Below are 25803 nucleotides of genomic sequence, written 5' to 3' on the forward strand. Positions count from 1 at the left end.
AAGTTAATTAATATCCCTATTAAAGAAAACCAAGTTTTAACTTAGTCACTTAGACAAGGTGAAACACATTATCGTACCAACAAAAAATTTTATGGTGTTGTTTTTGGGTTTTAGGTTAGGTGGAAGAGAGAAAAACATGAGAGAGAAGAGAGGACAGAGTTCTTGCACAGAGAAGAATTTATTTCGAATAAAGTGAGTCTCACCAGCAAAAATAATATGACGCACGTTGTACACACCAACAATGCACAAAATTGTTGAACATGCATTTTTTTAAAAAAATATTTTTGTTTTTATATGATAAAAACCCATAATTTGAACAAATTATTGAGATTGTTCTTTTTTAAAATTTACTCGTATATGTTCTCGAATAGTGACGGTAAGTTTCATCGTCACTCAAATGTTGGATGAGTTGTGGGCTTGGGGGACTCGGAGCTTGCCATGCAAGAGATCTGACATGTGTCCACGTGTCACTATCCTGACTGTCTAGGGGCATGCGAGATCCAACGGTCAGTCTGACACTTCAACTAACACGTTGCCACATTGGCCTGCCCACCCAACACTCAATGCCTACGCCCCTTTCTCCCCCCTTCTATTTAAACAACCAAACCTCTGCACGACAAACTCAGGAAATTCAGCTAAAGCTAAAATCCTCGTAAAAGCTTTGCAATTTCCTAACCAAACACACCACTAATCCATTCCATTATTGTAGCGCCGCTCGTTCTCAATTTCTCATTTATTTTTGCGCCACGCCTATTCAATTATATTCTTCCCATTTTGGGACGTCACAGAATACAATAATCGTTAACAAACCGCCGTGCCCGACAACGTTAAATGGAGAACGGCAATGGGATCATCAGTAACGGGCACGCGCACGGTTTCTGCGTGGAGCAGAAGCGCCGGGCGTCGTCGTCGCACGACCCGTTGAACTGGAACGCGGCGGCGGAGGCCCTGAAGGGCAGCCACCTGGACGAGGTGAAGAGAATGGTGGAGGAGTACAGGAAGGCGACGGTGAAGCTAGGAGGCGAGACGCTGACGATAGCTCAGGTGGCGGCCGTAGCCGCCCAAGGAGGGACGCCGGAGGTGAAGGTGGAGCTGTCGGAGGCGGCCCGCGCCGGCGTCAAGGCCAGCAGCGACTGGGTGATGGCCGGAATGGAGAATGGCACCGATAGCTACGGCGTCACCACCGGGTTTGGTGCAACCTCTCATCGACGGACAAAGCAAGGCGCTGCTCTTCAGAAAGAACTTATTAGGTATATTAATTAATCTTTATTTTTTTTTTAAATTAAACGTTTCATTTTTCTTTTCTTTTCTTTTTTACTTAACCACTACATATATACTTTTATTATTATTTTATTTTATTAGTTTTAAGTTTTGTGAGGGAGGGGATGGGTATTAGGTTGTGGTAGGTGAAAGCCTTTTAGATTTTTAGATATTGTCCCAACTCCCAAATGATAGGTTGGTGTGAGTTGCCAAACTTAAAAAGTGGAGAAAGCTGCATTTAACCTATATATACATATATAATAAAATGATAGATACTATAAATTATTAAATACTCCCTCCGTCTCATTTTGTTTGTCTGGTTCGTTTAACGAGGCTTGACTGAAGCTATTTTTACTTCATTTTTTCATAATATTAAATTTATTTTTAGTATATAAAATTTATATATTTAGAAACTACATTAAAAGTACTATTAAACATAAAAAATCAAATTTAAAAATAATTAAAAATTACTAAAGAAAATAAGCAATGAAGAAAGAGTTGGATTGACCAATAAATAGTAAACAGGACATGCAAAATGGGACAGAGGGAGTATCATTTTTTAATTAAATAGACTAAACAATTTAAGCAAATTCTAGTCCAACTAGATTCAGTAATTTCAACTAAGTTGATTGTTGGTATTAAGTTTAAATTAATTAATTATAAGTCTAGATTGATTTACCTTGGCGGTTCTGTTACACGGCGCTAACGTTATTATCTAAAACGGACCAGAGATAGTCACGGGAGAAAATAGTCTGAGGAATTAGGATCAGAGAATCAGACGCAGGGGACAGCTTAGGTTTTTTAGCAGTGTTGTTTGGTTATGGGGAATGGGAAAACGACAAGATTAGAGGAGCATGAAAGCCTGAAAGGCCACTAGTTCTCATGATGGAGTTGCCACGTGATAGTTTCATATGATTGTTCTAAGATTTTCCCCCGTATAATATACGGAGTATTATATTATATATTTATATATGTGTAAGTGGATTAGACAAGTAGTTTGGTTTGATTTTTAGTATTGATGCGATATAAGACATTTAAAGTTATGATATTCATACTATTCAGAAAATACAATACATCATACACAACAAGAGAGTTTATCGCACTTGGTCCCACAATTCTAATAACACTATCAGGTTTGATCCACAACTTTCAAACATTGCAATCTCGGTCTATGACTATGGTTTTTTGTTACAAAAATGGTCATTCCGGCCTGTTTTTACTAGAAATGGTTCTAACTCTGATGAAAAATTAACGAAAAATTAGTCGAAATGACCATTTTGTAAAAAAAAAATAATAGTCCGGACCGAAATTGCAAGGTTTAAAAATCAAGAATCCTGATAGTGTCAATATAGTCGTCGTGGGATCAAAAGTGGATAAACTCACAACAAGATATCAAATATGAATATAATCTAACCTCATAATACTGGAAGATGTGTTGATCTCCAGCCATGCAGAGTAACGTTAACCACTCCAAACATGGTTTATGCAGTTTTGTTGATATGTGTTTTTGTATAACGTTAAATTCCGTTGGAACAGGTTCTTGAACGCCGGAATATTCGGCAACGGGGCGGAGTCATGCCACACGCTGCCGCACTCCGCCACCAGGGCCGCCATGCTGGTCAGGATCAACACCCTTCTCCAGGGCTACTCCGGGATCAGGTTCGAGATCCTGGAGGCCATAACCAAGCTGCTGAACCACAATATCACCCCCTGCCTGCCCCTCCGCGGCACCATCACGGCGTCCGGCGACTTGGTCCCTCTGTCGTACATCGCCGGGCTGATCACCGGCCGGCCGAACTCCAAGGCGGTCGGGCCGAACGGGGAGGCGCTGGACGCGGAGGAGGCGTTCCGGAGGGCCGGAATCGAGTCTGGGTTCTTCGAGTTGCAGCCGAAAGAAGGGCTGGCGATGGTGAATGGCACGGCGGTTGGGTCTGGATTGGCGTCGATGGTGCTGTTTGAGGCTAACATAATGGCGGTTTTATCAGAGGTTTTGTCTGCACAGTTTGCAGAAGTTATGCATGGCAAGCCGGAATTCACAGACCATTTGACACATAAATTGAAACACCATCCCGGCCAGATCGAAGCCGCGGCAATAATGGAACATATTCTTGATGGGAGTTCATACATAAAAGAAGCCACCAAAACTCACGAATTAGACCCTCTCCAGAAGCCTAAACAGGACCGCTACGCTCTCAGAACATCACCCCAATGGCTAGGCCCTCAGATTGAAGTGATCAGAGCATCCACAAAGATGATTGAGAGGGAGATAAACTCTGTAAACGACAACCCTTTAATTGATGTTTCCAGGAACAAAGCATTGCACGGAGGAAACTTCCAGGGTACACCAATCGGTGTCTCCATGGACAACGTCCGCCTGGCGCTGGCCGCCATTGGGAAACTAATGTTTGCTCAATTCTCCGAGCTTGTTAACGATTACTACAACAATGGCCTCCCTTCAAATCTCTCAGGCGGGCGAAACCCCAGCTTGGATTATGGCTTCAAGGGGGCAGAAATCGCCATGGCATCTTACTGCTCAGAGCTCCAGTTCCTTGGCAACCCTGTCACCAATCATGTCCAGAGCGCCGAGCAGCATAACCAGGACGTGAACTCTCTCGGGCTCATCTCGTCGAGAAAAACAGCCGAGGCCCTCGACATTCTGAAGCTCATGTCTGCAACCTATATGGTTGCATTGTGCCAAGCCATTGACCTGAGGCACCTGGAGGAGAATCTCAAGGCCTGCACTAAAAACGCAGTTAGTCAGGTTGCCAAGAAGGTGTTAACAGTGGGGAACAATGGTGAGCTCCACCCTTCCAGATTCTCAGAAAAGGATCTCCTCAAAGTCGTCGATAGAGAGTACGTGTTCGCCTACGCTGATGACCCGTGCAGCGAAAACTACCCATTGATGCAGAAGCTGAGGCAGGTCCTGGTTGATCATGCCTTGGCTAATGGTGAAATGGAGAGGAGCTCCAGCACATCCATCTTCCACAAAATCGGGGCGTTCGAGGAGGAACTCAAAGCCATTTTGCCTAAAGAAATCGAGGGGGCGAGGTGCGAGCTCGAGAATGGCAAGGCAGCCATTCCTAACAGGATCCAAGACTGCAGGTCCTTCCCACTCTACAAGTTTGTGAGGGCAGAACTAGGAACCAGTCTTTTAACCGGTGAGAAAGTCCGGTCGCCCGGGGAGGAATGTGACAAGGTATTCACAGCCATGTGTGAAGGGAAGCTCATAGATCCACTGCTGGATTGTTTGAAGGAATGGAATGGTGCCCCTCTGCCCATCTGCTAGAAGTCTTGATGGGGTAAATTAAAAGATCATAATTTCTGCTTTCTTAATCTTACTTTTGCACTGTTTGTAAACTCTCTGTTGCCACAACATATGTTTGGAAAAGCCTTAAATTCATCATGCTATGTTTGTATTAGCTTTGTTTTTCTGCATTCTTGTTGAACAAAAATGTATTATAAACATAAGAAGTCATTTATTTTTCTTAACTTCATCAAATTAAAGTCTACTGTTTGGGTTCCCTGCAATCTTGTTTTATATTTCATATAACTGATCGGTTCAAATTAAAAAGATTAAACTAACTAACTCAAGCAATTATCAAGCTAACTGTCCAATCCACTTTAGTGGTTTGCCCCACCGTATAATATACTTGACAATAGGATCAATTGCAGATAATATATATAATTTGGTATCATTGACTTTTTGTTTTAGCCCAAAATCTTTCTATAGAAATGGTCACGTTGGTGAATGGTGGCCACCAACCCCCACTACAGTCCACCAGTTCATAACAATCATTTGGCCAACTCAAAGTATGTATGTATGTTTTGCATCTTCAACTAACTATATAGAAATCCTTGAAGATGATCCACCCAACCATTATTGGATATTGGATATTGTTATGTCACAATCCCAACAACAATACATTATTGTCAAATTGAATAGTTTACTAAATGTTCACACTCAAAGTGTTATTCAAACCTAAGATTTCATATTGATAAAAAAAAATATAATTACATTTTAAACTTAAAAATTTAATATAGTTTTGTCGGATTAATTCCTAGCTGTCAATAATTCGTCCTCATGATTCATAAATTGAGTATGCTAAAATTATATATTTCTGCATACAAGGAATCTAACTCAATCTCAACTCAATTCACCGACAAAAATAAATTTTAAATGCAACTTCTTAATCACTAGACTATTTAACCTGCAATTATAATCAATTTTAGCCCTCCCTTATCCAAACTATAAAATCATAATCAAAGAAATTGTTAAAATATTGAATTCTTCAAGAAAGTGGCATTGTTATCTAGACTTGAAAGTTTCTGACTATCTAGTAGTTGGCTGCTGAAGCATTGGCTGCTACGTGTCACCTTCTCATCCCCTCTCTTTCCTCTATTCTACACCTGCCCTCTACGTATCACTCTCAAACTTTGTTTATACTAAAATTTAAACATAAATTATTATTATATATGCAAAGAGTTAGTTCCACTGTTCCTTTCTGTAGCCCCAAAGTAAAGATCAGAGCTGAAAACAACATGGCAGTCTATACAGTACTCCTTCTGAGGCCCAACCCTCCTCTCCTTGAGGCCAAACCATTATTTCCCCAAAACAACAAAAGATTAATTGCCTTGAGATTAGTTCAATGCAGAAGCAATCCAAAAAGCAAGAGCCCAGTCCTAAAAAACACAGTGGTCTCCAAAGATGAAGATTACAGGCTTTCTTGGTTAGAAGAGCTGAAAAGAGCTTACCCATCACAGGCTTGTTCAGCTCATGAATGGGAAGAAGATGATGACAAGTTTCAAGAAATGGTGGATAGGAGGTGTGTGGACAATGTGAGGATGCTGATAGTGGACTGTGTGCAGCATGCAAAGGCTGGGCATGGTGGGATGGCTCTTGGATTGGCAGAGGTTGGGTATTTCCTGTATAGGCATGTTATGAGGTTCAATCCCCAAACTCCCAAATGGTTTAATAGGGATAGGTTTGTTCTGAGTGCTGGCCATGGAAGTTTGCTTCAGTATGTTTGCCTTCATCTCGCTGGCTTTCAATCTGTTCAGGTACAAACTTGAAAATGGAAGTGATATGATAATTCTTCATTCTTGAATCATCAGTTAATATATCTTGAAAGTGTTTAAAATTTGGTGTACGTGTCAGATTGATGACCTAAAGAGGTTGTGCAAGCTTGGAAGTAGGACACCTGGTCACCCTGAGAATGTGATAACAGAAGGCATTGAAGTCACAACAGGTAAATATATGATTCAGAAAGTTAATTTGCTTCAATAATAGCTAGCCATGGATAGATGTATTTGAGGAATCTTACATGGGCAATCCAGTGATTAAGTTTTTGGTGTTGCCATAATTATATTATATTACAAGGCCCCTTAGGGCAAGGTGTAGCAAATGCAGTAGGCCTTGCCCTTGCAGAAGTGCATTTGGCTTCAAGATTCAACAAACCAGACATTCCCATTGTTGATCATAGAACGTAAGTCTACTCCAGTTCCATCTCTATCCGGTTTTTAATTTGGTTTTCAAGTGGAATCATTGTGGTTGAATGGTTGTTCAGGTACTGTATAATGGGCGATGGATGTTCCATGGAGGGCGTAACGAACGAAGCTGCATCACTGGCTGCACATTGGAAGCTAAACAAACTCACTCTGCTTTATGACGATAACCATAATACAATTGATGGTACCACTGATCTCACCGTTTCTGAAGACATATCAGCCCGGTTTGAAGCTCTGGGGTGGAACACCATTACTGTTGATAACACACAGGGAGATATGGAAGCATTAAAGAATGCACTTAACTCTGCTCATACTGAGACTCAGAAGCCTACCTTCATCAGGGTATATATATATATGTTCAATCATCATTCAGGGAGCTTTTTCATTGAAATCTGGCTATATATATGATTTGCAGGTGAAAACATGTATAGGAAAGTTGTCAAAGAAGGAGGGGACATCGAAAGCTCACCATGGTACTTTTGAGGAAGATGACGTGAAGCAAATGAAACAGAAACTTAGATGGGATAATGGGCGAGGGCCATTCCATGTTATTCCCATGCTCTACCGGTTAGTTCAATTCGATCTCCTGCAGATTTTGAGCACCATAAAACCAAATTCTTTGGCTAATGTAGTCTGTTAGTTTCAGGGAAATGAAACTCCAGGCAGAACAAGGAGAAACACTGGAGCAGGAGTGGCACTCCAAACTTTATTCTTACCAGAACAAATACCCCCAAGAAGCTAAACAATTTATAGCTCTCCTTAATGGCGGGATTGTTCCAGGCTGGGAAACTTCTTTACCGGTACGTAGTAAAGATTTAAATTTAATCTAACTTATTACCTTATAAACTCATATATTCTCTATTATTTTATCAATGTGGGACTCTTAACAATTACAATCTGAACAGAGATGGTTGATGTCTGATCCTGTGGAAGCGACACGAGGATACTCCGGGAAGTGTCTGAACCATCTTGCCAAGGTGGTTCCAGGGCTAATTGGTGGAAGTGCAGACCTCGTGAGCTCGAACCAGGCATATCTCCATGGCTATGGAGATTTCGAGCAGCCCGATTCTCCGCGGGGGCGAAATATCAGATATGGGGTTCGGGAACACGCGATGGCGGGGATTTCAAATGGAATAGCACTGCACGGGGGAGGGTTAATTCCATTTGCAGCCACTTTCCTTGTGTTCTCAGATTACATGAAGAACTCGATCAGACTCTCTGCGCTGAGCCATGCCGGAGTGATCTACATTATGACGCATGATTCAATCGGGTTAGGAGAAGACGGGCCAACTCACCAACCCGTGGAGCATCTCGCCGGCCTGAGAGCCATTCCCCGCCTCCTGGTTTTCCGGCCGTCTGACGGGAATGAAACTGCAGGGGCCTATAAGGTGGCTATCGCAAACAGAGACAAGCCAAGCCTGATGGCCCTTTCGAGACAAAAAGTGGCAGCCAACATGGACGGCACATCGGCAGATGGAGTGGGGAAAGGAGGGTACATTATAAGCGACAATTCCGGTGAAGAACTGCCGGAAATTATACTGATTGGGACCGGATGGGAGCTGTGTTTATGTGAAGAAAGCGCAGGAGTTTTGAGAAACGAAGGGAGGAGAGTGAGAGTGGTTTCTCTGGTGTGCTGGAGGCTTTTCGAGCGGCAGCCGAGGGAGTACAAGGAGGTGGTGCTGCCGTCGACGGTGAGAAAACGCGTTAGCGTGGAAGCAGGATCGCCGTTGGGGTGGAGGGAGTATGTAGGAGATGAAGGTGTGGTGATTGGCATGGATGAATTTGGAGCTAGTGGACCAGACACACATGTTTTCAAGAAATATGGTTTTACAGAGGAAAATGTTTCCAAGACCGCCAGATCTCTGCTATCAAAATAAAGTTTCAAATTGTGAGATTTTTAGTCAGCTATAAATAAACTAGACTCACTTTAAATTTTCATTAATTTGGGAACAAAATGATAATTTTATCTGTTTGTGCCACTATCGAGGCTCGAACGAGTCGAACTCAGGTGCCATCTGTACACAAAGTGCTTTTGACAATTAATTACGATTTTAAAGTTAATTTAAAAGATTTAATTAATCAAAAAAATAGTCAATGACTAAATTGATAATTTTATTATAATCAATGAATCATTTTGATAATAATTCTTTTTTGTGAGTTATAATGAACAAATTAACTTTCTAACAAGTCAGTCATGTATAAATAACTTAAACTTATTTATTTCTTGACTACTCAGTTCAAGTCAAAGAAAAGGTATTTACTCATTGCAATCTTCGAGATAATGGTTGCAATTTTCATCCATTCAAAAATACTAAAAATAAAAAGGAAGAATCATTGGGTCCGCTCAAAATTTCAGGAGAAGTTTTCGTTACCAACCACTTGTAAGATATGATGGTAGTCAACTAAAACAAATTCCTATATATCCGAAGGCTTCTCCGATCCAATCCATGTATAAAATTTGATCAAACCCTATCCATCATTAGCAGAGGTTAGCTAGCCACCCAAAATTCCATCTCTCAAGTCTCATCAATTCATCTTTACGTTTACATATTGTACAGAGCAGAGATCTAATATATATAAACAGGCCGGCCCGTTGAAATGGCAATCAAGAGAAGCGGCAGAGCCACCGCGAAGCTCTTGTTTGCAGCGGTGCTGGTGGTGGCGACACTATCCTCAAGAAGCAGCCGTGCATTGTCAAGTTGTGGAAAAGAATGCATGCCAATATGCCTGCAGGTAGAAAACGCCTGCGACAGCTCTTGTGAGATCGCCTGTGAGACCTACTGCGACCAAATCACCGGTGGATACGTCCCACATGCATATAAACCCGTAGATTAATTATTTTCCTTTTAAATTCTTTTGTTAATTACTCCCTGTATGTATGTTAATAACTTATAATAGGACAGAAATAGGTTAGGTCCATGCATCATTTGTGACAAAAATCGCCCCGCCCCTACTAAATTTGTACAAATTATATTACATTATACTGACGTGTATATATATTTTTAAGAAATTTTGACACCTACCTTATAATATATGGTTCGCTTACTTATGAAAGAGTAATTTTTACTTCCAAGCCTATATTTATCATTTTCCAAATTAAAGAAGAAATTTGATTTTTTTTAGTAATGAGAAAAATTTATAACAATAATTTGAGGATGTGAATAGGCCATGGTTCTGTGCGAAAACACTTCTTTATTCCAAGTTGAGGTCAAGGTCAAATCAAGCGAAAGAAAATGACTGCACTAAAAGCTTCCATACCCAATTTTCCTTGAGAAAGACGGATGATGAGTGTGTCAAGGCGTCAAGCACTGAAACATGTAATGCAACGTTGCAAACTCGAAAATTCCGGCTGCCAGCTACCCAAATTCTGATTACATTCCGATGTCGGAGCCCATTAACAGTCTCGGAAAACTATGATGAGTTCCTTCATCAGCAAAATTAAGGAGCGGATCATAGACACAGTCCATCCTTCGTCCAGGAAGGATACGTCTACGACCCACTCTCGAAACCCAACCTCGCCGGCAAGCCGCCGCCGCCGGAGCACAAGGAAAAGTGCTGCATCTCCTAGGACGAAGACTTGTACGAGCTCTGAAGATTCTAACACGCCGGCAGGAAAGGCGCTGGCTTTGGATGACCTTTCGGTGTCTAGAAGTGATTGCGAACGAATCATGTCGACTACGGTCGGAAATCCAAGGCCAACAGAAAAACTTGTTGATCCATGGAGAACCGGCCAAATTATGAGCGACAGTGCTACAACTTCGAGTTTCGTTATAAACTTCAACGGCGATTCCCAGTTAAGCACCTCATCCTCGGAATCACCGTGGAGAAATCCGTTTTCGCGTCTCCAGGAGAACCTCCCTGAGCAGCCAAACATCTTCGACTTCTCCGAAATCCGCGCCGCCACGGGCGATTTCTCCCTCAAGCCTTTCTCATCTTCCTCCTCTTCCACCTCGTGGCGGTGTACGATTCGAGACCGAAACGTCGTCGTGACTCAGAGGAAGTTCCGCCGTCCGATCGAAACTCCGGAGCTCATCCATCGGGTGGCGATGATATGCAGGAGCCACCACTCGAGTTTGATCCCACTCAAGGGAGTCTCAATTTCTGGGGATTATATTTACTTCGTTTACGAGTTCATTCACGGCGTGAATCTTCGTGATGCTCTGAAAAACCCGCGAAACCCTAATTTCACCGTGCTTTCGAGCTGGATGTCGAGACTTCAGATAGTCTCGGATGTTGCTTCTGGGATTGATTACATCCATAACTATACGGGTTTAGGTCACGAATTTGTTCACAATCATATAAAGGGCTCCAGCATTATAGTCATCGAACCCATGCTGAGCGCGAAAATTTGCCACTTTGCTATGGCGGAGCTTTGCGGTGAGACCGCGAAGAGAAATGTTGAATCCGAGTCGGGAATCGTGAAGTTGAAGCGTTCGAGCAGTAAAATGTTGAAGCTTGAAGGTACGAGAGGATACATGACGCCGGAATTTCAATCCTCCGGGGCTGTGACGCAGAAGTCCGACGTGTACGCGTTCGGGGTGGTGGTGCTAGAGTTGGTATCGGGACAGGAGTCTTTGAAGTACGTGTTCGACCGGGAGAGAGACGAATATGTAAGAACTTCGGTGATCTCGGCGGCGAGAGCGGCGGTGGGCAGCTTCGGAGGGGTCAGAGGATGGGTTGACAAGCGGCTGAGGGATTCGTACCCGGTGGAGGTGGCGGAGAAGCTGGTACGCCTTGCACTAGATTGTGTGGAAGATGACCCGAACCATAGACCGGATATGGGCCATGTCTCGGGTCAGATCTCGCAGATGTATTTGGAGTCCCAAACTTGGGCTGAGAATCTCGGTCTGCCTATTGACTTTACTTTGTCCCTTGGGCCCCGATAAGAGAAGACTTTTATTCATAATTAGAGATGATCACATCAGATGAATATTCTATTAATTATACTCCAGGATCAAAAGCTATTGAATTGAATATACAATTTTATAGAATTCAGCAACTATCAAATTATATTATATAATTCAAATTAAAAATTAAGTAATATTACTTTTCAAAATAAAGAATTTCGATCAGTTAGTAAACTCACCTAATATATCTATACATTTTAGATAAAGAAAAAAGTTTATTCCAATGCTAGAAAAGAAATGGAACTAAAGAATTTATTATGGTGTGCCTATACATTCCTAAAAAATGGGTATATGAAAAATTACAAGTATCCAGATGGCGCACTCACTTCTTTTGAAAAATTATCATGCCAATGAAAGCTATAATGCGACAGCCGAAACCTGTGAGGATGAGGGTGGCTATACAGCGACTCCAGTCATGAAGATCGTACCCGAAGTTCTGGAGCGCACCACAGCGTGTTATGAGCCAAACACCATAATATCTGAAGTTAAGAACATCATTTGTCAGATGTAAGTTTAGCACAGTCTCAGTTGCCAGATACCACAATCTTAAATACTTCATTTCATAAATCACATGATCATTGGTAAGTGCTATCAGCTATGGTGCAACTACCTAGCAGTATGGCTAAACAATGAATACCGCATAGAAGAGGGCATAGCGGGTACCTTTCTGCGTTTGCAATAACAAATGCCTCCAGAGCCCATTTTGGGTAGCACATATTGGAAATAATCTTCAAGAATTTACCACCTCCAGTGCGTGTTGCAACAAGAGTCAAAACAACAGGAAGCAGTACAGCACACTACACAAAGGGGAAAATATGTAGTTGATTGAGATTAGATTGAAAAAAAAAAAAAAAAACTGAACTGTAACTTTTTAGATATTTCAAGAGTGAATCAGTACTCACCAGCTGGGAAGGACCAGGTTCAAGGAAGATGGCTAATGCATAACCAATGCCCGTCACACAATATACAAGGCATAGTAAGACAATGTAATTATCCGCAAAAGAAGACCTTGGATTGGAGAAGAAATAAAACATTGAAAGATACATTGCAGGCTTAATTACTGTATTGAAGTGATCTATTGTATCTTTGGAAACAAAGTGAGCAAGACTGCTAATCCCAGAAGAACTTTCTCTCCAATATTGCAACTTGTCTAATGAAAATGTCCTCAAAGCCGCAACTTTGCACAACAAAGCTGAAAATGGCAAACATAAGCTATCAGAAATAGCCTAAATAAGCTTACTGCAACATAATGTAACTCCTATCCTATCCATCTGATTGTAGAATTCACAATTCAGTCTATCTTTGATTACGAAGCCCAATGTAGAAGTCAAGAAAACACTTGTAAAGCCCACACGGGCTTAACTTAGTGGTTCAATAGGCAGTATTCGGAACTCGCTAGCGGAAGTGTGGGGATTATGCTCAAAGTGGGCAAATCCCTTGTGCACACCAGCATTTGGCCCTATCTGCTGAGCCACTGAGTTACCGTAATTTACTTCCTTCCAAATGCTCTGTCGGGCTAGGGTGTGGGGGGACCTTGGGGCAAGAAAACACTTGTGAAGTTTTTAACTGTTTTTTTATGGTCAAGTCACTTAGCATTAAACTCATGGAAACTGGTTTCAACTTACAAACAGCAATTATTGTGTATGTGTACCCTGGTGCACCAAAACTTTCATCCTTTACTTTGGATAATGAACCCAAGCAGGCCCCAGCAACTAAAAGAATCAGATAATCCGTTGCTAGTATTCTTGCTTCTCGCAATCTTTGCTTACCCACCCTAAATATCATTTAAAACAATAAACTATTAGGATACAATATATGTCAGGTAAAGTTTTGTTAGTTTTAGTAAGAATCCTTAAAGGGAATCAGTCAAATGTTACTTATTTTACTTGGTAGGGTAGGTCAATAGAATCAAATGTTCTTGGAGTTTTTCCTGGAAAGTGGCCACAATCAGTCCTTATCATTTTATTCATTTGATTGGTGTTCCAATTTGGATGTCCAGCTCAATCAATTATCTTACACCAATTTTTGTTTAGTTACACTTGTTTCCCCAGTAAATACTCCATGCTATTTACTCATTTCAACAATTGAAGAAAGAAGCTGAAGCAGCATGGTAATTTCTCAATAACAGGAAGGAATTCAGGTAATAATTGAAGGGTATATTAAAAGGTTGTCAAAAAAAAAAGGTAGATTAAAACCAAAAACTCACAGGGTCCATTTAGGCAGGGAAGTATTTTCCTTTTTCTTACTCCCCATTTTAAGGCATTTTAGCTGTTATTTTTTTAGAAATGGTAATAAAAAACATGAAAGATTTACAAACCAAAGAAAGATTTCTTAAATGGTATTTACCTTCCAAGGTAGTACTTGTATTGCAAGAAAACATTTGGAGTTCTCCGGTTGGAAAGGTCCTCTGACCTCAAGAAATTATGCTGTATAATATCATGACGCTGCTCCACTTTGCTCCTTATGTCTTGCCATACTTCCCCGGCAAAGGATTGTTCGTCGTTGACACCAGCAGCAGAAATGCTATGATCATTACTTCTTACTTTGGCTAGCAAAATAGCATCTTCAGGAGAATTTTGTTGCATATCTTGGGGAACAGGATAGCCATTACGAAGCATCCACATAACAGGAAGCTCTTTATAATTCACACTTGAACTGGTGCTTGGTTTAACCAGTCCCTCCAAAACATCTATAAAGTAGTCTGGAGGATTAACACGTTCAGGAACATAGATACCAAGGCCTGCAAAGTAGCCTTCAACGCTGTTTGTTGAGCCATGGTAGACTGTAAGACCACCTTTTGCTAGAAGTACCAAATTATCAAACATCTTGAACAAGGTGTAGCTGAGATAGGAAAGTGACAAGAGTTAATACTCCGTAATTGACTTTACCTTCTAGTTTTATTTAAAACTAGAAAATGGTTTCTATCAAATCATACGATCCTTTAACATTTTAATTTGCAACTATACTGCACATATATCAGACAACATGATCAAAAGCCCAGCTGCAATTATTAGGAATGTATGAGTCTGAAATGGCATTGGTGCATGTTTTTTTTTAACCAAAATGCTTAAAGCTTAATCTTTTTTTTCTTACACTCCATAAGTGAATCTAGAAAAAATTTACTAAATATACTGGTAAGCATATCCGCAAAGTTTATCAGCAACTATTACCTTGGTTGGTGGACAACCATACAGATGTTAACCCCTTCAAGAGCTTCACGTCGAAGTGCTCTAAGAAGTAATTGAGAAGATGCACTATCTAATCCAGATGTTGGTTCATCCAGAAACAGGAGTGAAGGTTCCATTACCATCTCTAGCCCAACATTTACTCGTTTTCTCTGGCCTCCTGAGATGCCTCGCTTCTCCACTGTTCCAACCAAGGACCCACGAACTGACTGTAAGCCCAAGGAATCAATAACTCGCTCAAGAATAAGAACCTTATCTTTCTTTGGCAAGTCCTTTGACAACCTTCATTAAATTTAAATTGAAAGCAATTAGCAGTGAATATATATGGTAAGTTGATGAGATAAACATCTAGGAATCCACTGAGATACTACAGATCAAAGATAATGTTCTTTAAGAGTTGGTGCACAGATTTATTATCCCAAAAGGTTAATAAGCTAAGTATAGAACCAAACATGATGCCAAAGTTTTTTCTTCTTTGTATTGAGAAACAATGCCCCAGATTTGTCATGGGAACAATCAAGGTTGCTGTCTGATGTATCATTTTGACCATTCCTGAGCTCTTTTGAGGGTGAAAGGTAATCTTGGCCTACTTCAAAGAAAGAAGCACGACGGAGGTGAGAAGTAAATGAAGTGCTGGGAATGAACCAGAAATTGTGTAGTAGATGAATGTTTATGCCACCAATAGTATACTTCATGTTTTGCCTATTTTTCATACAGCATCTCTTCTGGGACAATGCTTAAAGAGAAAAATAGATTCAAATGGTACTCACATAAAGCAATAAGGTTATATGCTACCAATTGTATATTTCATGTTTTGTATATTTTTCACACAGCATCATTGCTGGGACTGTGTAAAGATCCAAATAGATTCAAATGGTACTCGCATAAAACAATACTTTAACTTGCTATATTGTATGCTCTAAGAATTTGACAATCGTTGCCACCATTTACAAATTTGAGAGACTCAATACAATACATTAATAAGAAAATAGTATAGGGGCAAGTGGTATTAGATACCTGCATCTTGCACTGAACCATAGATTCTCCTCAACCGTTAAATTTCCATGAACAATATCATCCTGCGGAACAAAGCCAACTACTTTCCTGTGTGAGTGGATTGATTCCTTCTTTCCATTTATAAGAATTGAACCAGTAATTCTACATCCAACAGTTTTCCCTGCCAAAGTTGAAAGAAAAGTAGTTTTTCCTGCTCCAGAAGGGCCCATGACAGCAGTGATATGCCCAGGTAAAATTGCCCCATTGACAGACCTCAACAGATGCTTATTTTTCCCTTTTAAAGTGACAGTTAAGTCTCTAAAAGCAATCTCAATTGTTGGTCTCTTCTTGGGTTCAATATGTGTAGCCATGGAAACTACACCTGAGAAGGTAAGGCTTTCATTCTGCTGCTGCTGAGCTTTCTCTTTCTCAAGTTGTGCATATGCATACTTGAAAATTTGGCTTCGAGTGTCGACTTGCTTCCCCTTTTGCATCTTTGTCTTTAAATTTTTATCATTGATCTCCAAATTGAATGGAGTGAATGATTTAGAATTATCAACACCTACGTCCATCATCCTCGTACAGGAACTTGGTTCAATTTCATTGACTTGAGAAGAGATAGCTACTTGTTTGGATGTTGTAGAACTAGATAGATATAGATCATAATCTGGAACCCTTTCCGCTTCATTTAAAATTTTGGCCTCTTCATCAAATGTGACCATTTTCTTGCGAGAAAGTTTGCGTGATAGTTGAGAATGTAATTCAGTTGCATGCTTTTTAACAGCCTCTTTTGCAGATTTCCACCTTGCGCGTGCCTGTGCATTCTGTTTTACACTTTTTGCTGCCAATTCTCTGGTTCTAGCACGTCGCCTTTCCCGAATACTGACAATTTGGTCAGAGCAGTTGTAAATTATCAGGAGAATGGTGGTTAAAGCTGCCTGAAGTAAAGAGCAACCAAAAACTTCCCTCGTTACATGATTAAAAAAGTTACCAGAAGTGTTGTCTAAATACAAAAAGGGTTTAAGAAGGATATGCTTATTTGATTCACCAAAGTTTATTGAAATAATTACAAAAGAAATATTAAATGAAATTTGTAAGTCTGTCTATGACAAATCACAAAATTGACAGAGAAACTGAAAAAATATAAAATGCATAATGATAAAACAAAAGGTTATCAATATTGACTCAATTCAACCTTATTTGCATGAGGTCAGCTATAGTGTTCTAGCTCTCCAATAAATTCATTTGTGCCTTAAATCCGAGCTCTTGAAGTTGCATATCTTTCTTAATAATTTCAATCAACTTAAATTTTCAAGCTACACCTTCCCTATCCTGTTACTACCTTGTTATTACTATTTTACAATTCAAATAGCAATTATTTGAAAGTGAAATAAGCAAAAGCTTTTGACTGATATTACTGGTCTGTGGGCCACACTATTTTAAGCATCACCAAGGTATTGTTCTTCGTTTTCACAATATTATGCTTCAAAGACAAGTTTACAATGCCTATTGCCTAGGACTTGTAGTATTAAAACCTCAAAACATTTGGTTCCCCCTACTCTTTTTGAGGTACCAAGAAAAACTCAGCATAAATAACAATGTAGTACTCACTATAAGCATAGCTCCATATGCATGAATATTTTGATTTGCAGAGTTGCGATCACATGATGTCAGCTTGAAGCATCCTGTAAGCTATAGAAGGTCAGATGATCCATGAATGAATCAGCAATTAAAAAGAAAAATTAACCCACATACTAGAGGTATGATACACACACACACTTTCTGTTGCACCACCATATTACACATAATTTCTTAAATTCAATATAGAACTTACGTTTCTCAGATCTGGAACCTGTAGGGCAGTAATTCCTGAAGATTAAAGATTAAGAATTAGTCTCACCAAAGCATAGACAGGCTTTTTTTTTTTTTTTGGATATGGACATATGTTAGTGTTTTATTATTACTATTGTTTTTACAACTGTATCTGTGAATGTTAGTAAGTTAGCATATTATATAGCATGAACTGGTTTACATATGATAAGTCTCATACTCTCATCACTGTAACCCTTGGTAATTTCTTCAATAAATTATAAATTTATATTTTGGTAAATTAATACAATGGTAGAAATATAAAATTTATTCAATTAGTTTCCCAAAGTTACAATGGTAGAAATATAAAATTTCTAGAGAGCCTTCACATAAGACTACCACAACATTTGCTAGGCGATTTCAAAGCAATCTTCACAAGTAGCATGTTACATTGAAAGGACATGTTACGAGTTACTATTTTCCTTATTCCAGATTCCATTGTGTTCTGGTTTTAGTGTTACCCTATTGTTGCTCTGGTGTTTATCAATTAACCTTGATTAAGATATCTCCAGCTGCGCATAATCACATACCAATCCAATTCTTGAAATTTTGAGTAGCCTGTTGAGGGAGATTTAAAGTACTACAATAAAGAAACTTCACTGAAGATTCAGGAAGAAATCAATACCCACTACCACATGGAATCTTTTCTGTATTTGATGGACAGTAAGATCCTGCAGAACAGAATACCTCTGAGCTTCTACGAACATCAGCCCATATGTTTGCACCCCCACAAGTGTGATTTGGATGTCCCGGAGGTAATTGATAGCTATATCTGAAGACAAATAAATTAGCATGTTGAAAAAAGTGGAAGAGAAGGATAAATAAGACCTTGTAATCTTGTATCAAGTAGAAAACTTACGGTTCACATACTCCAGTAGTCTTATTGAGCGTTGCGAGTGGGCAATATGAACCCAATGGACAGGCTTCAAAAAGTACAGAAACTTATTAGAGAATTTGACCCCTCACGATCAGTCAGCAAAACTTACTTTAAAATCTAAGGTTCAATTACAGAAGTCATAAGATAAGAGTTATCTTTTAGTGTCTAGTACAGTCAAAATTCAAAAGCACACATGCATGGAAAACCATCAAACTTAGTACATTTTCTTGTGGCATAAACAGACAGCCAATGTGTAGCTTAATTTTGAATACTCAGCAGAGAGACACAATTATTTTAGCAGTAACTACCAATACAGGTTGGAAACAATATACTACACCACCATGGCATTGATGTCCTTATTTAATTTTTTTTTTTAATCTATGGACCCTTCAAGCTAATTATTTATGAAGCCCATCAGAAATGACTAATAATGTCTTCCCAATGAATTATAGTCATAAAATAAAGGAAAGGTCATTTAAGTAACAGGAACATAAACTATATATATTGTTTAGAGTCCTAAGTAAAAAGTAAAGTGTGGGAAAACATTTTAATATACTTACGTATCATACAAGTAATACCATGAGGACAGAAAAAGCCCTCACAACAAGGTTGACAATCAGTGATTCTAGCAGGTATGTCTTGTGAATTTCTGAGGTCAAGGTTCTGATTTGAGCCAGTACTGCATGCCCATCCTGGCTCACAACCAGATTCCCAAGAAGTCAAATTACAATTCCTGTTGGGGTTTAGGTAACTGGAACTCCCTGATGTCGTGAAGGTGTTACTGAAGTAGAATCTTATTTCTGCCGCAGTGCATAATCTTTGCGGTACATCCCCTGTTTGCCAATACAAAGATTCATTAAACTTTAGTTAGAAATTACAACTGATGGAGACAGATATATCATATATGAGAGTGAAAATTTACTCCAGTATGGAAGGAAGAAATTCATTGAATATAGCATGCATGATTTTTTATGCAGTTTCACTTATAGCATCATTTTTAATTTTATCAACACATTCTTGAAAGAAATGATAGTTTTATGTTATTTTCATGTAAACATTCCATTAGCAAGAGTGCCACCATATATTCTAATATAAGCCATTAACAACTTATGCAGGCAGCAGGCAATCAGCCAAGGGCAATATAGTCTTTACCCTATCATAAACAGATGAACTAATCAACTATCCCTACTAAATGGAGAGTGGGGAGGTAAGATTTCCAGTCAGAACTAATCTAATCCTGATTGTAATGACCTAATCAAATACTACTAAGCTTGATAGAGTTTTCACTCTCATTTCCTTTTACTTAAACACAAGTAAGATTAGGTTGTCAAATAATTGCTTGACTGAACCTCCTAAACCAGTCTTTAATTTCAACATATGTGATTCAGGTGGTGTTACCATTCAAAAGTCAAAATACATCCGATAAAAGTTAATGAACTTGGAAAATTCATAGATCTTGTCACAAATTCACAAAGCTCAGATATCTTTTTACTATTTAAAGTTTTCTAGCAGTAAACATTGCAAAAAATGAAGTACAATCTTACCTCGAGTTTTGACAACACACGAATTCACGAAGCTCAAATTCTGAGTAAAATTAAAGGCATTATTCCAATCCTCTTCTCTGCACCTCAATAAAATACCGAGTATTATAAAAGAAAATTATAAATTGAAAAAAAATGCTAGATACACAAAACCAAAAGGCATCTTCGTTCTATATTACTACGGAGTTTCTCTTTTGCAACTCACATGTTTAAAATGCAGAAGCTGGACTTCTCAGCGAGCTCGCTGCTGAGAGCAAGCGAGGTGACATTCCTGATGCGGCTGTAGACTTCCTGAGTCAGCAATTCTTGCACCGCCAGATTATCTACAGATGCGGAGGTTCCTCCTCCGCCAATGTCTTCAAAACTTTGAGAATGCGCCAACTTCACTAACAGGCAAGCAGCGAAAACAGCGCCGGTAAATGCGGAAATGGACGGCGGCATCCTCCACGGCCGCCGGTTTTTCTCGATTGCTCCTCCTGTCTCCGTCCGAGTTGAGCTGTGGTGAAAGTTCTAACTCCTAATATTGTCTTAACTAGAAATTTGACAATCGAAGAAGAAGAGCTGAAGGGGAAGACGTAAGAGTTAAGACGTTGGAAATGTAGAAAACGATTTGATGGGAATTAGTAAAGAGTTGGGACCCACACAGGCACACAGACAACGACTCGGTCTTAAGTAAACCGGACATGAAAATTTTTGCCCGCACGGAAGTCCTGAACAGAACGGGTGGATATTTCTTCTATTCGCGCTTCACGCTAACCGGGTTCAACTAACTGCCCAACTAAAATTTATGCGAAATTTCTCTATTTGACATATATATTCAAATTTTAATTTTTTATTAATTTGTATTACTATAGTCGAATAAGTAATACTCAAAAAAATAATAAAAAATTACTATAGTAGTATTACGCTATCTAGTATCTACTAAAAATAAATTTTACTTTTAACTATCAGACTAGTGTATGTTATTGTCAAATTTAGTTATACTTTTATATTTTTATCACTTTATATTATTGACTTTTATTTACTTATCACCATTAATTATCATTTTAAAATTTTGTTATTTCACAATTTAATAAATATGACTAACATTTAATTTTATCATTTAATTCAAAGAATTTACAAGAGAGTGGAAAAAATTACATGTTAACGTAAGAGGTTTGAATAATACTTATATATTAACCATATTTATTAAACAGATAAATAATAAAAATTGAACAAATGATTAATTGTTACAAAAATAAAAATCAAAGACTCAAAAATGTATTGACAATGGGGATTATAAGTTAATTTTTTTTATCAAATAATTTGATGAATAGATGAAAATTTATAATAATAGAATGTAATGAAAACTAATCATTAATATATCAAAAAAAAAGAATTATAATATTTATTTTATTAGTTATACGGATATTGTTTAATGTAAATTTTCTATTTAAAAAATATTTATTTTTACTCGTACCAACATGTGAAACGCACCAATGTCTATCTTGTCATTTCAATTTTGTCCATAAACAACCATGTCCATTTATAAATACATTTTTTTTTAGGGTGAGAGGGATTCATGGTTAGTGTTTAAATGCGTGTACTAAATAAATTCTTTTTTTGGTGTAATAATTTGTGTCACAAATTTGATTGAAAAAGTATTAACAATAATTAAATTTGTAATTTTCTGATAAAAAAAAAATCGTGTACCAATTAGACTATCCATTTTGGGCTTTATAAATACATTTACAAGTAATTACAACATTACAAACTTAATCCCCAACAAATATTTTTGTATTTAAAAAAAAAAAAAAAAAAAAAAAGACAACGCTACTACAGTAGTACAGTGTCCGTGCAGAAACATTGAATTAGTTTGATCAATTTAGTGATTGGGATTGTATTAAGAATAATCGAAGGATGTGTTTTATATTTTAAAATTTTTATATTATTTGTGAAATTATAGAATTATTATTTTATATATTTTTTTTAAAAGAAATTGTTATTTTATATATTTAGAGTCTTACTGACTCTTAATTTTTATGAAAAAATTTTAAAGTGTAGATCAAAACCGCACTAATATGAATTGAGTAGAGTTTAAAATGTATAATTGTGCATTTGTACCCAGTTTTGTGACCCAAAAAAAAAAAAAAAAAAAAAAACTAAAACTATTTTAGTTATACTCGGTGCTATTTGACACGATGCCAATTTGCCAATAGGTACTTTAGTATTTTTATATAGGGAAAATGACATTTTGTCCCCCTGTATTATATGCTTATAGCACTTTTTTCCTCTTGAGTTGTTCATGCATTCACATTTATCCTCTCAATTATTATAGAAGTGACGGTTTTTCCCCCTGATAATATTAAATGGACATTTCTACCCTTAAAACAAATATTTTATTGATTTCTCTTCTTCAACAAATTATTGCTTATACGTAGGGATGACCACGATTCGGTTCGAACTAAACCAAACACTATAGCAATCAAATTAAAAAATTTCGGTTATGATTCATAACATAACCCAATATTTGGGTTTCCGTTTATTAAAATCGTGAACTGGAAAAAAATGGATCCTGAACCGTGAAACGGAGGTTTAAATCGGAACAACTACTAGCAATAGGTTAAATTAGAATTATAATATTTACAAATAGTATATGTTTTTTTCCGCATTTATATTGACTCTCATATATAAGTATATATAATCGCGATTTGAGTTTTATTTTGAACCGTCGGTTCACGATTTTGGATTCAATTTGAACGGTTGGTTCAAACTTTCTTTTAAAATTTTATTTTTTTATTTTTAAAATATTCTAAATTCAACACTTAATGTATTTTATTTTTTCAAATCGTGGTTATAATTTGTTGTAGAAGAAAAATAAATGAAATATTTATTTTAAGGGTAAATATGTCCATTTAATATATCAGGGGGGGAAACTGCCACTTAAATAATTTATGGGAAAAAAGTGCTATAAGTATATAACAAAGGGGGAAAAAGTGTCATTTTCTCTTTTATATATTAATAATTAATTATAATATATCACGATAAATTCTATTATATTACACATAAAAAATGTCATATTTTCAAAATATAAATTAACACGGTATATTTATAATTTTTTTTTATAAATATGTGAGTGATTGAACATGCACATTTTTTTTTGAATAATATAATTTCTTATATACATGATACTGTAAAATTTTCAATTATGCACAACTTTCGATGCAATTTCACTATAATTTTGTATTATTTAATTTATGAAAATGCATGCAACCATTATAAAAATATACGTCCGTTTTATATGAAATATGTCTTGTGATCTTAGACGATAAAATGCCACACAAAATTAAATAAACTTAAATTATTCATAAACTCCTATGTTTCCTGGAAGAAACTAACCTCAGGCAGGGTGGAGAAAAATCAACGTAGATGCAGGTGTCCCTCTCATTCTTGATTAAAAAAAAAAAAAAAAAAAACAAAACAAAACAAAACAAAACAAAAAACTTAAAACATTATTCGCGTAAATCTTTTGGCCATAGTCGCATATTCAGCTTTGATTTCCTGGTGATTGTCATACATTATTGATTATACTACATACATCGTTGACTTTGAGTACTAATAATGATTTTACCTGTTCTTAATTTATTGCTTAATTAATTTGTCATACATTAATTAATTTAGGGGGTTGCTATTTGCACCCCCTTTTGACCAAAAGTAAATATAAAGTATCTTGAAATTATAAAATGGTGAAAACTTTTAATAATTGCATAGGTGGTGCAAATAGTCAAATAAGAATTTATTTTGCTATTTGCACCACCTTGACCAAACCTCATTTATGAGGTATAATTAATAATATTTTAATTCAAAACCTAATTAGTTATAACATTAATTTTTTTTTTTTTTTTTTAAAGATGAACCCAGTCACTGCTTTGCTTTTGTTTTTTATTTTTGTTTTTTGTTTTTTTATTTTTTGTTTTTTGTTTTTATTTGTTTTAATGCCTAATTATTTATGCAATATTTTTTTAAGTTTCAATAAATATTTTTTTTTTTATGTTTCTATTTTTAATACATCTTTTTTTTTTTGTTCAATATATATATTTTTTGTTCAATACATATTTTTTTTAAGTTACTAATTTGAATACTTTTTTTTTAAGTTTCTAATTTCAATACATATTTTTAAGTTTATAATTTCAATACATATTTTTTTAAATAATTAGTCAATATTGATGTTTGTGAGATGAAATTACTGATAATTTGGGCGGCAGATAATACAAATTGGACTCATATGACTCGATATATATGTGGGGTGTGTGTTATGTATATGTATCACACAATCTATAAGTCATGGATGATTGGATAGAAGATTTTTTTAGTTACAATAATCAGAATCAAAGCCAGTTACTTAGTTACAATGATCAAAATCAAAGTCAAGGATATTATGAGGTATTTTAAGTTGTTATTTGAATTTGAATTGTTAATGAATTGTTATTTATTTCTATGGGTGTTGCTATTTGTATTTTAAGCCAGTTTGTTCTTGCTTGCTAGGTAATTAGGATTCATTTAAATTATATATAATTTCTCAATTGACTAAATAACATCTCTTTGTTCCATGTCAAGAGAGAAAATTATAGTATTAATCAATTTAGTGAATATAGTTGTAAATTAATTTAATTTGTTGTGAATATAGTTGTAAATTAAGCAATTTATTGTATTTACAGTATAAACAAATAGGCAGAATTGAATTGTTAATGAATTGTTATTTATTTTTATGGGTGTTGCTATTTGTATTTTAAGCCACTTTGTTCTTGCTTGCTAGGTAATTAGGATTCATTTAAATTAGATATAATTTCTCAATTGACTAAATAACAATCTCTTTGTTCCATTTCAAGAGAGAAAATTATAGTATAAAGAATAATGAATTTGGGATTTTATTTATTGGGTGACTGGTGAGTCTATCTATATATTGAATTAATTTAATTTGTTGTGAATATAGTTGTAAATTAATCAATTTATTGTATTTACAGTATAAAAAGATAGGTAAAAAATCAATTTATTGAGTAATATTGAGTACATAGAGCAATATATACTACAAAGAATACACGATTGTAGGAAACTATTCTACAGAGACGGAAGGACAACCGTAAATACAAAATTCAAAATAGAAAGAGTGTAGGAACGCATGCAGTAGACTTATTTTATGATTAGAAGCCTTGACCTCCACTTATTTTATGATTAGAATTTTAACTACCTCAAAATTTTTAGAACTCTAATCCACATATCTTTATAAATTGTTACAGTATTTACAGTATAAAAAGATAAGTAAAAAATCAATTTATATTTCAAAGTCTCAATAGAACTCTAACCCACATATCTTTATAGAATTTTAACTACATCAAAATTGTTAGAACTATAACCCACATACATCTTTATAAAATTGTTACGGTATCTACAGTATAAAAAGATAGGTAGAAAATCAATTTATATTTATTCATTTCAAATATCACTAGTAATCATTTTATATTTCAATTTATAGTTAAATCAATTTAAAATAATGTATACAACAAATTTGAGTTATAAAAAATATTAGAATAACAAAATTAATTATTATTTCTCTTTATTTAAAATTAAAACATAAACAAAAATAAGTATTGAAAATATAAACTTAAAAAAAAACATGTATTGAA

At 36.6% G+C, this 25803-nt stretch overlaps 4 protein-coding genes across 6 annotated transcripts; 3 read left to right on the forward strand and 1 right to left on the reverse strand.

The window, feature by feature from the left end:
• Positions 1 to 620: 620 nt before the first annotated feature.
• LOC109187876 (phenylalanine ammonia-lyase G4-like) lies at positions 621 to 4759 on the forward strand. The gene is made up of 2 exons (XM_019338248.1): positions 621 to 1250; positions 2797 to 4759. Exons 1-2 carry the CDS (start codon positions 832 to 834, stop codon positions 4544 to 4546), a joined length of 2169 nt encoding a protein of 722 aa, XP_019193793.1. The 5' UTR covers positions 621 to 831; the 3' UTR covers positions 4547 to 4759.
• Positions 4760 to 5775: 1016 nt separating this feature from the next.
• Positions 5776 to 8751, forward strand: LOC109188165 (transketolase, chloroplastic-like). The gene is made up of 7 exons (XM_019338720.1): positions 5776 to 6318; positions 6416 to 6506; positions 6638 to 6743; positions 6825 to 7107; positions 7181 to 7332; positions 7412 to 7565; positions 7671 to 8751. Exons 1-7 carry the CDS (start codon positions 5800 to 5802, stop codon positions 8640 to 8642), a joined length of 2277 nt encoding a protein of 758 aa, XP_019194265.1. The 5' UTR covers positions 5776 to 5799; the 3' UTR covers positions 8643 to 8751.
• A 1680-nt stretch (positions 8752 to 10431) lies between these two features.
• On the forward strand, positions 10432 to 11743 carry LOC109188166 (lysM domain receptor-like kinase 3). The gene has a single exon (XM_019338721.1). The coding sequence runs from the start codon at positions 10434 to 10436 to the stop codon at positions 11649 to 11651; it is 1218 nt and encodes a 405-aa protein (XP_019194266.1). The 5' UTR covers positions 10432 to 10433; the 3' UTR covers positions 11652 to 11743.
• Positions 11744 to 11791: 48 nt separating this feature from the next.
• On the reverse strand, positions 11792 to 20728 carry LOC109188164 (ABC transporter G family member 24-like). 3 transcript variants are annotated; one of them, XM_019338717.1, is made up of 14 exons: positions 20346 to 20726; positions 20144 to 20220; positions 19160 to 19432; positions 18582 to 18645; positions 18348 to 18494; positions 17688 to 17722; positions 17465 to 17538; positions 15875 to 16791; positions 14843 to 15139; positions 14019 to 14513; positions 13298 to 13446; positions 12575 to 12864; positions 12336 to 12469; positions 11792 to 12151 (listed from the first exon to the last, which is right to left on the reverse strand). In XM_019338717.1, the coding sequence occupies exons 1-14, from the start codon at positions 20579 to 20581 to the stop codon at positions 11995 to 11997; spliced, it is 3345 nt and encodes a 1114-aa protein (XP_019194262.1). In that variant the 5' UTR covers positions 20582 to 20726; the 3' UTR covers positions 11792 to 11994. The 3 variants fall into 3 exon arrangements, with proteins under 3 accessions (XP_019194262.1, XP_019194263.1, XP_019194264.1); XM_019338718.1 differs by lacking the exons at positions 11792 to 12151; positions 12336 to 12469 and having other exon boundaries at positions 12674 to 12864; positions 13324 to 13446; positions 20346 to 20728; XM_019338719.1 differs by lacking the exons at positions 11792 to 12151; positions 12336 to 12469; positions 13298 to 13446 and having other exon boundaries at positions 12674 to 12864; positions 20346 to 20728.
• Positions 20729 to 25803: the final 5075 nt, after the last annotated feature.

The sequence above is a fragment of the Ipomoea nil genome, unplaced genomic scaffold, assembly GCF_001879475.1.
Source record: "Ipomoea nil cultivar Tokyo-kokei standard unplaced genomic scaffold, Asagao_1.1 scaffold1421, whole genome shotgun sequence".
Lineage (NCBI taxonomy): Eukaryota > Viridiplantae > Streptophyta > Magnoliopsida > Solanales > Convolvulaceae > Ipomoea > Ipomoea nil.

Excerpts from the sequence above, each read along its gene's own strand:
- LOC109187876 (XM_019338248.1), top strand. The coding sequence starts at position 832 with ATGGAGAACGGCAATGGGATCATCAGTAACGGGCACGCGCACGGTTTC. Across the intron at positions 1,251-2,796 it reads CTTCAGAAAGAACTTATTAG|GTTCTTGAACGCCGGAATAT; the intron begins GTATATTAATTA and ends CCGTTGGAACAG.
- LOC109188165 (XM_019338720.1), top strand. The coding sequence starts at position 5,800 with ATGGCAGTCTATACAGTACTCCTTCTGAGGCCCAACCCTCCTCTCCTT. Across the intron at positions 6,507-6,637 it reads AGGCATTGAAGTCACAACAG|GCCCCTTAGGGCAAGGTGTA; the intron begins GTAAATATATGA and ends TTATATTACAAG. Across the intron at positions 6,744-6,824 it reads CCCATTGTTGATCATAGAAC|GTACTGTATAATGGGCGATG; the intron begins GTAAGTCTACTC and ends ATGGTTGTTCAG.
- LOC109188166 (XM_019338721.1), top strand. The coding sequence starts at position 10,434 with ATGTCGACTACGGTCGGAAATCCAAGGCCAACAGAAAAACTTGTTGAT.
- LOC109188164 (XM_019338717.1), bottom strand. The coding sequence starts at position 20,581 with ATGCCGCCGTCCATTTCCGCATTTACCGGCGCTGTTTTCGCTGCTTGC. Across the intron at positions 17,539-17,687 it reads AGGTTCCAGATCTGAGAAAC|GATGCTTCAAGCTGACATCA; the intron begins GTAAGTTCTATA and ends TATAGCTTACAG. Across the intron at positions 15,140-15,874 it reads TGGTTCAGTGCAAGATGCAG|GTTGTCAAAGGACTTGCCAA; the intron begins GTATCTAATACC and ends AATTTAATGAAG.